This window comes from Phyllobates terribilis, unplaced genomic scaffold (assembly GCF_046119375.1).
Source record: "Phyllobates terribilis strain yellow unplaced genomic scaffold, ASM4611937v1 Scaffold_5__5_contigs__length_657084704, whole genome shotgun sequence".
NCBI classification, from domain to species: Eukaryota; Metazoa; Chordata; class Amphibia; order Anura; family Dendrobatidae; genus Phyllobates; species Phyllobates terribilis.
In genome coordinates this window covers 49746187-49760196 of record NW_027362765.1, presented here as the reverse complement: position 1 = coordinate 49760196, position 14010 = coordinate 49746187, and the positions used below count along the sequence as shown (strand labels likewise).

Below are 14010 nucleotides of genomic sequence, written 5' to 3'. Positions count from 1 at the left end.
TAGTCCAAGGGCAGTCTGTGTGAAGTCAGTTTTTGACACTGACAATATGAAGTGGAAGAGCTGGAAAAAAACAAAAGCAATAGGGTCTTAACCGATTAAAAGATAGGACAGGTGGGTGAGCAAATTGCTCATGTGGCTCGGATTGTGCCACCACAACCACAGAAATCGCTTAGAAAGGCTGCTGCAGACCCACAAGGAAGATTAATGCAATGTGGTGGCAGGAGATGTGGTTAATCCTGCACTACCTATTTGTATGAAAGATGATGGATGGAGCCAACAAAGGTTCAGATAAATTGCAGTTTATTTCTCAGTGCATTTCCAAGTATATACACTTTCTTCCTCAGGATAAAACCACAAGTTAACAGTAAAATAGACCGTACATTAAAAAAAAAAATAATAAAAAAATTGCTGAGAAAAGAAAGGACGTCTAGGAAGTCATCTGACTCATCACATGTCAGATCAAATAAAGTTTGTCAAGATCAATATTTACACACAAATTTGTACACATAATAAATGACATATGCAAAAAAAAAAAAAAAGAATAAATGGAAAATAAAAATATAAAGAATATTATCAATGGTGTGTATTAGTTTATTACATGTGAAATGTGATATGATTGGATGGTCATTATCATGGGAATTAGATTAAATGTAGGAGTTAAGTAAATAAATACAAATCATCGCTAAGAGACGACACTCAGGCCGAAAATACGGTCGTGTGAACATAGCCTAATAATGCATGGTTCAATAAGCTTTATGGTATTACAGTAAATCAAGTAATGGAAAAATTGTGAGCATTGGGAAAAATGTATTGTCCATCCATTCCAAGTAAGGGAGGAGATCATAGAAGGGAGCATGTGAGGGACTTATCCCTTACTTCTCCTGTAAAGGATATACAACATGGCAAAATGACACACAAGCTCTGTGGTAAGGGATAAACCTTTTTCACGCAAAGGTGAGGAAGCACAAGAGTACATGGTGGGGCATGAAGAGCAGTTTAGAAGCACATTTCACCACTGAAGTATAAGGAGAAGTTTCGGGGAGATACAGCAGCTACTAATTAGCTGATCTCCCAACATACAAACTGTCAGGATCTGGACAATTTTTAGATACCTCCCACGCTGCCGATTATTGAAGACGTCAATTCAAAAAAATGTATTAACTTGTGGCTTTTATTCAACGCGTTATAAAGTGACAGGCACTTCTTCAGGAAACAACCACATACAAACATTAACGTACAGGAAATCAACATAGGGAAATCCACAGCGTTCTGTATTTATTCATTAAGCTACTATGTGTGTTTAAGGATTAACAGGAAAAAATATATAAGGGGAACCCAAGGGTTGAAAGACATTGCCATTGCTGTACGGGACTGTAGGTAAATTAGTCGGAGGAACATCAGAAGAAACCTGTACTTCCTACATGGATTCTCTAGAAACGTTGTAGGATAAAAGGACTTCCAATTGGTGTTTTAAGGCCCCGTCACACTAAGCAAGATCGCTAGCGAGATAGCTGCTGAGTCACAAGTTCTGTGACGCAACAGCGACCTCAGTAGAGATCTTGATACGTGTGACACGTAGCAGCGACCAGGCCCCTGCTGTGAGATCGCTGGTTGTGTCGGAATGGTCTGGACCTTTTTTTGATCGTTGAGGTCCCGCTGGGTAGCATGCATCGGTGTGTTTGACACCTTACCAACGACATCGTTGGCGACTCAGAACTGAAACACATAGGCGTGCATTTGCGTTGCATCGTTATACAGGTCGCTACGGGTCGCCGTATCGTTGCTGCATCGTTGGGAAGATCTGACTGTTTGACATCTCACCAGCGACGCAGCAACGATCCCTGCCAGGTCGTATAGTTGTCGGGATCGCTGTAGCGTCGCTAAGTGTGACGGTACCTTTGGTTGTTTGATATTTTACTGAGAAAAAAAAAAGCTCCAATTAATGGGAGTTCTAAATGTTTGATGTTTCGTGATTATGATCAATTATAGATATCTAAAAGTTATGAAATATTAAAAAAGCCATCACTGTACTATAATTATGTTTTAATAAACCATAAAAAGATACGTTAAAAAGCTATATATTAAGATCTGATAGATTGGAGGTTCTGTCTAAAATAATTTATTTATATCAAATTTGTATCGTATAATTTCTGTCTTCATTTAATTAATAAATCCATATAATGGATCATGGATAATATACTTGTTGTGAATAGACATATACATTAAAATCTCATTAAAAATCATAAAAATTAATAGCAATTGTTGATAACAATAAAGCAGCTTCTACATCAATCTTTCTGTCTATAAAATAATCGTCATATCTATATTTCTTGAAATAAACAGACTCCTGACTTGAATCCCACGCTACGTCACTGCTGACTTGGTTGAACCCACAGCAGATGAAATCCTCCAAAATTGAGCAGTGATACATTCACTCTGGCAGCCGCATTCTCGGGCACAGACAGACTACATTCCCTCCCCACACTTTATAGTCACACATATTTATACAAGAAACAAGTAAAAAAAATAAGAACATAAAAAAGGAAATATGGAATTTTTAAAAATTAAATATAGTTTTCTTTTATTAATAAAACCACATAAATTTTTTTAAAATACACATATACAGTGCTGATCACCATTATTGGCACCCCTTCATTTTTTTCATAGACTGTACAATATCTTCAGAAATAAATGGAAATGTACCAAAATTATATCTTCAGGATTTTTTAATTAGTGGTCCAAAGCAACACAACAATAAAACATTGTTTTTCAACTTCCATGTTGCAATTTCAAAGAAGAAACAGAATCATCAGCATGTGCAGCAATAAAGGCACCGCTCATTAATACTTGGTTGCACACCCTTTGGCATTGCTGACAGCCTCCAACGTTTCTTTTAGCCATATATAAGTTTCTTGCACTTCTCAGCTGGAGTTTTCTCCCACTTTCCCTTTGCAGTTTGTTCGAGCTCTTGAATGTTTGCAGGGTTCTTTTTCCCAATGGCAGATTTCAGCTCACCCCAAAGATTTTCAATGAGATTGAGGTCAGGACTCATTGCTGGCCATTTTAAAACAGTCCATTTTTCTTTTTCAACCATTCCTGTGTACTTTTGGATGTGTGCTTTGGGTCATTGTCTTGCTGGAGGACCCATGATCTTCGACTCAAACCAAGTTTTCTTACATGGGGTAGGACATTTCGCTCTAAAATATCTTGATAATTCTCTGATTAAAGCAACCCCACAGCATTATGGATCCTACACCATGCTTAACTGTTGGTAAGTTGTTCTTTTCTTTATAATCTTCATTGCGCCATCTGTAAACAAATTGTTGCTTTGCATTGCCAAAAAGCTTTTTTTGTTTCATCTGTCCACAGAACCTTTTCCCAGGATTGTGATTTGTCAAAGTACTCTTTGGCAAAGATCAGTCGTTCCTTATTATGTTTTTTCTTTTTTATTTCCTTGGCCTTAGCCCATAAACCTCTACTTGGTTTAATGTGCAGCGCATGGCACTTGTTGAAACAATGACCCCACTGTTCTAGGTCAGCCACCAGGTCTTTGGATGTTTGACGTGGTGTTTTTCCCACCATTTGCACCAACCTTCGAAGACATCTCTTGTCAATTTTCCTCTTTCCCCCACGTCCAGGGAGGTTCTTGATGGTTCCATGCTTGGCAAACCTAATTACATTGTGCACTGTTGAAACTGGGAGACCAAGGTCTTTGGAGATGGCCTTATACCCTTTGGAAGTCTTGTGTTTGCTAATAGCAGTTCTGATGTCCTCAGACAGCTTCTTTGTCTTCACCATCGTGACAAAGGAACAGGATCTACGATGTGGCTTTTATATTCAATCAGTTTTTATTAAACATCAATTAAGCATTAATTATTAATCATTTTGCAGATCAATAAAAATATATTGTATTGTATTCGACTTTGATGAAAATATAACAAAATAGACATATAAAAATGTCCAAAGTTCAAATGGTGTCACTTTTTTCAAATAATTCAAATGCTAGTGTATTGAACAATATAATGTTCATACGATAACTGCCTATAAGAGTAACGATGTGGCTTTTTAAAACACTGAAGTCATCATTCATTGGCCAATTCATGTCACATGGACACCAACAATTAATCACAGGAGAATCCTTGAACACACATAGTAGCTTAAGGAATAAATAACACAGAATGCTGTGGATTTACCTATAGAGACCTGGGTTTGAGTCCAACTCCTGTTTTTATAATAAGTGAATGAACAATTGAATTAATATATATAATTTTAAATAATCTTGAATATGTTTATAATATATGATTTTTGATACAATTTCTATTAGGATTCTTTATGTATAATTTAAATGCATTCATTTTTTTAAATTGTTATCCGAAGTAATCATGTGCCAATTTTGTGAACTTTGACACAACTCACACTGTCATGTGTTAATTTGCCAGTTTTATTCAATACTCAAGCCTTTAAAAAACGTCCTGTATATTAATGTTTGTATGTGGTTGTTTCCTGAAGAAGTGCCTGTCACTTTGAAAAACATTGCATAAAAACCGCAAGTCAATGAATTTCTTTGAATTGACGTCTTCAGTAAATCGGCAGTCCGGGAGGTATGCACAAATTCTCCAGATCCTGTGGATCCACAGCAGCCGAACATCAACTTAAAACACATAATACTAAGGATCAGGTTTGCAAAATCTGATAAAAATACTTTTAAGGTTTCTTGGATAACACCCTATTTACGCTATTTTCTCCCTAGTGTTTCATCTAACATACAAACTGTAGTTGGAGCTTTCATCCAGTAATGAAGGGATTAAGTAAATGTTGTCACTTTACCTTGATTGTTTCTGTTGTATACTTTTTTCAGTTATGCCCATGTTTTTTTTGATGCTTGTAAAGACTTTGTCTCTGAATATAACATTTGTCACATCCTCCGCATGAAAATGGCCTCTCCCCTGTGTGAATTCTCTGATGTGCAACAAGATTTGCCTTAAAACTGAAACGGTTACCACATTCGGAACATGAAAATGGTTTCTCCCCTGTGTGACTTCTCTGATGTGTAATCAGCCTTGACTTTGTTGTAAAGCATTTTCCGCATTGTGAACATGAAAATGGTTTCTCCCCAGTGTGAATTTTCTGATGAGTAATTAGATTTGACTTACTTTTGAAGAATTTTCCACATTGTGAACATGGAAATGGTTTCTCCCCTGTATGACTTCTCTGATGTGAAACCAGCCTTGGCTTACTTGTAAAGAATTTTCCACACTGTAAACATGAAAATAGTTTCTCCCCTGTATGAATTTTCTGATGAAGAACAAGAGCACTCTTATTGCTGAAACATTCCTCACATTCCGAACATGAATATGGCTTCTCCCCTGTGTGACTTCTCTGATGTATAACAAGTTTTGATTTCTGGTGAAAAGAATGTCCACATTCTAAACATTTAAATGGTTTTTCCCCAGTGTGACTTCTCACATGTGTATCAAGAGAGGATTTATTGGTAAAACTTTTCCCACATTCTGAACATAAAAAAGGCTTTTCATCTGTGTGTATCCTCTGATGCCTAATGAGAGAGCTTTTGTAACTAAAGCATAACCCACATTCTGAACATGAAAATGCCTTTTTCTCTGTGTGAATTCTCTGATGTTTTGTAAGAGATGATTTTTCATGAAAACATTTGTCACATTCTGGGCAAGAATACGGCTTCTCACCGGTGTGAGTTCTCTGATGTGTAACAAGATGTGATTTCCGGTTAAAATACTTCCCACATTCTGAACATGAAAATGGCTTAAATACTTGATGGATGAATTGATGTGAAACAAGATGTTTTTTATCTCTATAACATTTCCCACATTCTAAACAAGAAAATGGTTTCTCCCCTGTGTGAATTCTCTGGTGTGTAACCAGCCTTGCCTTATTTGTAAAGAATTTTCCGCATTCTGAACAAGAAAATGGTTTCTCCCCTGTGTGAATTCTCTGATGTGTAACCAGCCTTGCCTTATTTGCAAAGAATTTTCCACATTCTGAACATGAAAAAGGTTTCTCCCCTGTGTGAATTCTCTGATGTGTAACCAGAATTGACTTATTTGTAAAGAATTTTCCACATTCGGAACATGAAAAAGGTTTCTCCCCTGTGTGACTTCTCTGATGTGTAACCAGAATATACTTATTTATAAAGAATTTCCCACATTCAGAACATGAAAATGGCTTCTCCCCTGTGTGATTTCTCTGATGCATAACAAGAGTGAATTTATTGCTAAAACATTTCCCACATTCTAAACATAAAAAAGGCTTCTCACCTGTGTGACTTCTCTGATGTCTAATGAGTGTGTGTTTGTATCTAAAACATAACCCACATTCTGAACATGAAAATTCCTTTTTCTCTATGTGAATTCTCTGATGTTTTGTAAGACATGATTTTATATGAAAACATTTGTCGCATTCTGGGCATGAATATGGCTTCTCCCCTGTGTGAGTTCTCTTATGTGTAACAAGACCTGATTTCTCGTTAAAACACTTCCCACATTCTGAACATGAAAATGGCTTCTCCCCTGTGTGAATTCTCTGATGTATAACCAGATGTGTTTTCCGATTAAAACATTTCCCACATTGTGGACATGAAAATGGCTTAAACCTTTGATGAATCTTTTGATGTGTAACAAGATGTTCTTTAGCTCTATAACATTTCCCACATTCTGAACAGGAATATTTTTTCTTTTCAGGGTGGGATGTTTGCGCTTTAGAACTACTTTTATGATTTTTAGTTTGCTTAATAGTCTTTGATATGATCTGTTTAAAAAGTTCAGCTGATAAATCTTTGTCTTGCTCTTCATATGTATGTTGTGTTATATCACCATCTTCTGCTCTGAACTCTAAAGATATCCGTTGTCCTTGAAATGTCGTGGAACAGTCATCTGCCAAAAATATAACCTTTATTAAAAGGGTTGTCCATTTAAAATAATTAATCACCTCTCCAAAGGATACGTGAAAACTTACTGATCAGTGGAAGTCCAAATGTTGGGACCCATGTCAATCAGCAGAACGAGGAATTCTTATCCCCAACTAGGCACTTTTATCCTTGTTACAAAATGGAGCAGCAGGTCGGATGCCTGACCACCGCTCAATTCATTCTCTATAGGACTGCCCAAAGGAGCTTAGTGATGCCCCAGAGGGGGTGAATCGAGCAGTGGTTAAGCAAGTGCACTGCCAGCATTTTAAGAACGCTTGAATGTGTGATTCTAGCAGGTCAGTTTTCCTACTACAATCGGATATTAAAACTTTGGCCAAAATATTAGCTACTTGTGTAAATTCAGTAGTTTGTTCATTAATACACCCTGACAAAACAGGCTTTATGTCTAGTTGCTCAACGACCTTTAATAAACACATAATTTTTACAAACCTTAAAGCAACTTATCATATTGGGTCTGATGCAATGTAGTCCCGTGATGTCTCCAAAACATTTAATTCGATGTAATGGCATTTCTTGTGCCGTACACCTTCAGTTTAGGGTTCAAAGACACCTTTTTCCATGAGTACACTACACTGAACCTAATTCCTGGGTAACAATGAATAGGTAGACCTCAGAACCATTTCAGCGTCAAAGTGACACCAGGCAGGGTTGCCCTTTATCACCAATTTTATTTGCATTAGCGGAAAAAAACAAACCATGACAATATATCTATGGCAGGACCCTGCAGTACTCGGTTTTGATGTACCCCCAGTGAGCGAGAAAGTCAGTTTATATGCAGATGATAACTTGCAGACCACAATTTGTCACTCAAACACATTAAGGACTGTCTACATCACATTATGGACTGTCTGGACACCAAATTAATTTGTCCAGGGTCAGTTTGTTTCCTATAGATATAATGGCTCCTTCAATATCGGTGGCACAGGTATCATTATTGAAAGAAATCAACCATCATGTACTTGGGTGGTCATGGTTTCCTGATTTGGGACAAAATGCATAGAGCTAAATGTTTTGCCACTTTTGACTCACATATAGTCTAAAATTAAAGGATGGAGTAAGTTCCCATTATCGATGGCAGCTAGATTAAGTTTAATTAAAAGGACCCCTTTACCCAAAATATGCTGTGTGTTGCAGCACTCTGCATTATATACGTGTGAATATATGCAGCATATATTGGAGCGCATGCTAGCCTCACTTGTGAAAATAAAGGCCAACAGAGTATCCACTAGACATTGTGTGGCGTCGTGGAAGGCTGAGGGCATAGCATTACTGGACATTAGGTTATACTATTTGTTCAGTCAATTAGCTCATCACACTAGGTGGCATACATCAGAACAAATGAGGGTGCAGACACATCTCATACATCACTAGAACAAATGGTATTTGCATCCATTGAATCTTCTGTTTTGTGGTGTGGGAGGCAGAGGGCCATCTTTGGAGACCCCAGTCCTAAGGCATTAGTTGTTGGTATGTAAAGCCATGGAGAGACTCTTCAAGATAGTTGGGATTTATGCACTTAGTCCCCTTTGGCACAATGAGAAAGTGATGTCCCTCTCTGGAGAACTGGCATGGAAGAAAAGAGTGGTGTTGCCTATATCCCAGTTATATACAGAAGCAGGGGTAATGGACCGTTTGGCAAACCAGATATGATCTTCCACATTAGTTTCTTCAAATCAAAATTAAAAGTCTTACACAATTATACATCCTACATTGGGCGTTTTACCTTACCTCACGACAAGCTAGGTGTACACCTGATCACCTAAATCAAAGCCCCAAATGTCAAACAGCGCCTAACACATTCATCCACCTCATTTGAAGCTGTCCATGAATTGCGAGCAGGTGATTAGATTAAATGATGTAATGAAAAAATCCATAAAACTTGGGACAAATGGTTACAGACTCCCTATTCTCTCTTATGGTCTACGTGCTAGGTGGGGACAGATGCACATATCGGGTGATACCATACACATACAGAAGGGAATGTGCTCACCAAGGAGGGTTGTGACAAGGACAATACCTTTGAAAGCCTTAAATCCAAACTGCTGCTCCATGTGCTGGAGGATGATCCTCAGCAGACACATGAAATTATATGAAGTATGCCTGGTTAAAAAGTTTTGCTGCTGGATATAGACAAACCTTCAAATGTCCAAATAGTAAAGAAGATACATGCAGAGCCGAGAGCAGCAACAGCTCATTTTTCAAGACAAAAAAACACGGTCTTGAAAAATGAGCCTTTGCTGCTCATGGCTCTGCATGTATCTACGTTACTATTTGGACATTTGAAGGTTTATCTATATCCAGTAGCGCCGCTTTTTAACCAAGCACACTTCCTACCATTCCAGAGGTTTCAATTTATCACACTGACTTCTGATTTTCCAGGAGAGGTAACTCTTATTCTCAGGGTCCTTTAGTGTAAAGTATGTTCTATCAGAATGAATAACTTCTATTCATTTATGAGGTCCTTGTACATAGGCGACAAGTACATTGACCTTGGTCTTGGTGGCTGCTATGTCAACCTTATTTCTGCACATAGACTTTATATATTGGTTTTCTACTACAGGAACCTCTTTATATGAAGCAATATCAGATCTAGACAGACATTCTTAATATTGTACAGTTATTGTTATTCTTGTTCTGCACATCCTAAATAAAACTAATATTTGAATTTAAAAACCTAAAAAAGTGAGCGCACTACAGTTCCATTCTACTGGTGATAAAAGGTCCCCATTCTGTGACGATCTTAAAGTCTAGACCACCACTCATCAGGTTAAAACAAGTTTTATTTTTTAGAATTTACATTTTACCATTTTTGAATGACATCATGTTATTAGGAGCTGCTTATCGCACTCTGTATATTATATTTATCATTATATCCATCTACCGATATATATCCCCAGAACATACAGTATATATACAGTTGTGCTCAAAAGTTTACATACCCCGGCAGAATTTTTCCTTCCTTGACCTTGTTTCAGAGAATATGAATGATAACAAAAAAACGTTTTCTCCACTCATGGTTATTGGTTGGGTAAAGCCATTTATTGTCAAACTACGGTGTTTTCTCTATTTAAATCTTAATGACAACCAAAAACATCCAAATGACCCTGATCAAAAGTTCACAGACCCCAGTTCTCAATACCGTGTATTGCCCCCTCTAACATCAATGACAGCCTGAAGTCTTTTGTGGTAGTTGTGGATGAGGTTCTTTAATTTCTCAGATGGTAAAACTGCCCATTCCTCTTGGCAAAAAGCCTCCAGTTCCTGTAAATTCCTGGGCTGTCTAGCATGAACTGCACTCTTGAGATCTCCCCAGAGTGGCTCAATGATATTGAGGTCAGGAGATTGAGATGGCCACTCCAGAACCTTCACTTTGTTCTGCTGTAGCCAATGACAGGTCGACTTGGCCTTGTGTTTTGGATCGTTGTCATGTTGGAACGTCCAAGTACATCCCATGCGCAGCTTCCGTGCGGATAACATGCTGCATTCATCTTTCTTTCAACTTTTACCAATTTTCCTGTGCCTTTGTAGCTCACACATCCCCAAAACATCAGCGATCCACCTCCGTGCTTTACTGTAGGAATCGTGTTCCTTTCATCATAGGCCTTGTTGACCTCTCTCCAAATGTAATGTTTATGGTTGTGGCCAAAAAGTTCAATTTTGGTCTCATCACTCCAAATTACCTTGTTCCAGAAGATTTGAGGCTTGTCTCTGTGCTGTTTGGTGTATTGTAGGTGAGATACTTTGTGGCATTTGCGCAGTAATGGCTTTCTTCTGTTGACTCGACCATGCAGCCCACTTTTCTTCAAGTGCCTCCTTATTGTGCATCTTGAAACAACCACACCACTAGTTTTCAGAGAGTCCTGACTTTCAGCTGAAGTTATTTGTGGGTTTTTCTTTGCATCCCGAACAATTTTCCTAGCAGTTGTGGCCGAAATTTTTGTTGGTCTACCTGACCATGGTTTGTTTTTTATAGAGCTCCTAATTTTCCATTTGTTTTTCACAGTTTGAACCCTGCTGAATGGCATTATCAATTCCTTGGATATCTTTTTGTATCCCTTTCCTGTGTTATACAGTTCAACTACCTTTTCCCGTAGATCCGTTGACAATTCTTTTGCTTTCCCCATGACTCACAATCCAGAAACGTCAGTGGCTGGATGAAAGTCTGTCTGGATCCCAGAAACTCACTCAGCTTTTATGCACACACACTGATTACAAGTAAACAGGTCACAGTTGAGGATGTTACCTTTAGTAGCCTTTCAAACCCATTTGTATCAAAATCTGAGCATGCTATCAGGCCAAAATCACCAGGGTGTGTGAATTTTTGATCAGGGTCATTTGGATGTTTTTGGTTGTCATTAAGATTTAAAAAGAGGAAACACGGTAGTTTGACAATAAATGGCTTCACTCAACCAATAACCATAAGTGGAGAAAAAGTTTTTTTGTTAGCACTCATATTCTCTGAAACAAGGCCAAGAAAGCAAAAATCTGCCAGGGTTTGTAAACTTTTTAGCACAACTGTATATACAGTGAAGGAAATAATTATTTGATCCCTTGCTGTTTTTGTAAGTTTGCCCACTGACAAAGACATGAACAGTCTATAATTTTAAGGGTAGGTTAATTTTAGCATTGAGAGCTAGAATATCCCCCCCCAAAAAAGAAAATCAAGAAAATCACATTGTATAAATTGGATACTTTTTTTGCATTTTGCAGTGAGAAATAAGTATTTGATTCCCTACAAACCATTATGAGTTCTGGCTCTACAGACCAGTTAGACGCTCCTAATAAACTCGTTACCTGCATTAAAGACAGCTATCTTACATAGTCACCTGTATAAAAGACTCCTGTCCACAGACTCAATTAATCAGTGAGACTCTAACCTCTACAACATGGGCAAGACCAAAGAGCTTTCTAAGGATGTCAGGGACAAGATCATAGACCTGCACAAAGCTGGAATGAGCTACAGAACCATAAGTAAGACATAGGGCGAGAAGGAGACAACTGTTGGTGCAAAAGTAAGAAAATGAAAGAAATATAAAATGACTGTCAATCGACATCGATCTGGGGCAAAATCTCACCTTGTGGGGTATCCTTGATCACGAGGAAGGTGAGAGATCAGTCTAAAACTACACGGGGGGAACTCGTTAATGATCTCAAGGCAGCTGGGACCACAGTCAGCAAGAAAACCATTGGTAACACATTACACCTTAAGGGTTTAAAATCCTGCAGTGCCCGCAATGTCCCCCTGCTCAAGAAGGCACATTTGCAGGCCAGTCTGAAATTTGCCAATGAACACCTGGATGATTCTGTGAGTTATTGGGAGAAGGTGCTGTGGTCAGATGAGACAAAAATTGAGCTCTTTGGCATTAACTCAACTCACCATGTTTGGAGGAAGAGAAATGCTGCCTATGACCCAAAGAACACCATCCCCACTGTCAAGCATGGAGGTGGAAACATTATGTTTCGGGGGTGTTTCTCTGCTAAGGGCACAGGACTACTTCACTGCATCAATGGGAGAATAGATGGAGCCATGTACAGTAAAATCCTGAGTGACAACCTCCTTTCCTCCGCCAGGACATTAAAAATGGGTTGTGGCTGGTTCTTCCAGCAAGACAATGACCCAAAACATACAGCCAAGGCAACAAAGGAGTGGCTCAAAAAGAAGCACATTAACGTCATGGAATGGCCTAGCCAGTTTCCAGACCTTAATCCCATAGAAAACTTATGGAGGGAGTTGAAGCTCCGAGGTGCCAGGTGACAGCCTCAAAAGCTTAATGGTGTGGAGATGATCTGCAAAGAGGAGAGGACCATAATTCCTCCTGACATGTGCGCAAACCTCATAATCAACTACTATTTAAAATGTCTGACTGCTGTGCTTGCCACCAAGTATTAAGGTCGTTTGCCAGCGGAATCAAATACTTATTTCTCACTGCAAAATGCAAATAAATTTATCTAATTTATACAATGTGATTTTCTTGATCTTTTTGGGATATTCTATCTTTCAATGTTAAAATTAACCTACCCGTAAAATTATACACTGTTCATGTCTTTGTCAGTGGGCTAACTTATAAAAACAGCAAGGGATCAAATACTTATTTCCTTCACTCTACATGTAAATGGACGCTTACATTGTTATTCATTCATACTCATACACTTCTGGATATGGTTCTGTGGAAAACACCCTTTCCTCACTTCCAGGGTTGTTTGAATCCCTTGAATGCTGCTTTAGATATTCACAGCAGTCATAGTTTGCATGTTTAAAGTTGTTGCATAGTTGGTGACTATTTCAGCTATCAGCGGTGGGGTCTAAAGGGTAACGTTTCTCCTTGTGGAGAGTGACAAGCCAAGCCTGGCATGTCAGAGCGAGGAGACTTATATGCCATGCATGCTCCACTTGGAAATAAATATACAAATGGTCTCTTCAGAGAGGAAGAGGACTAGAACTATAGCGCCACCTATCGTAAGCAGCGATCAGCGGTGCAAACACGTGTCGGCTGTGAGCATCTATTATTAAAGTTTCGTCCTGCTCATCTGGAGAGAAAAACAACACTTTCTCTTTCATTTGCTTTTATTGAGAAATGATTCAGAAGGATCTAGATAAGCTTGAACAATAGGCAGCGACTAATAGAATCGTATTTAACAGGGAGAAATGCAAGATTCTACACCTGGGTAAGAAAAACTAAAATGACATCTACAGAATGGGAGGAATAGAACTAAGCAACAACACTTGTGAAAAACACTAGGGTATACTAATAGATCACAGACTGCACATGAGTCAACAGGGTGATGCAGCACCAAAAAATGCAAACACAAGTCTGGGATGTATTTAGAGAAGCATAGAGTCTAGATCACGTGAAGTAATTATACCCCTCTACTCCTCCTTGGTCAGGCCTCATCTGGAATACTGTGTGTCCAGTTCTGGGCACCACATTTTAAAAATGACATAGAAAAACTGGAGCAAGTTCAGAGAAGAGCTACCAGGATGGTAAGCGGACTGCAAACTATGTCCTACGAGGAATGGTTAAAGGATTTGGGAATGTTTAACTTGCAAA

General features: G+C 38.5%; 1 protein-coding gene across 1 annotated transcript in view; it reads right to left on the bottom strand.

The window, feature by feature from the left end:
- Positions 1–322: 322 nt before the first annotated feature.
- LOC141271901 (uncharacterized) overlaps positions 323–14010 on the bottom strand; it is a 72088-nt gene continuing 58400 nt past the window's right edge. Inside the window, exon 12 of the mRNA XM_073682124.1 lies at positions 323–6905. Within this exon, the coding sequence (XP_073538225.1) occupies positions 4855–6905 (2051 nt within the window). The 3' untranslated portion in view covers positions 323–4854. The remainder of the gene's footprint in view (positions 6906–14010) is intronic.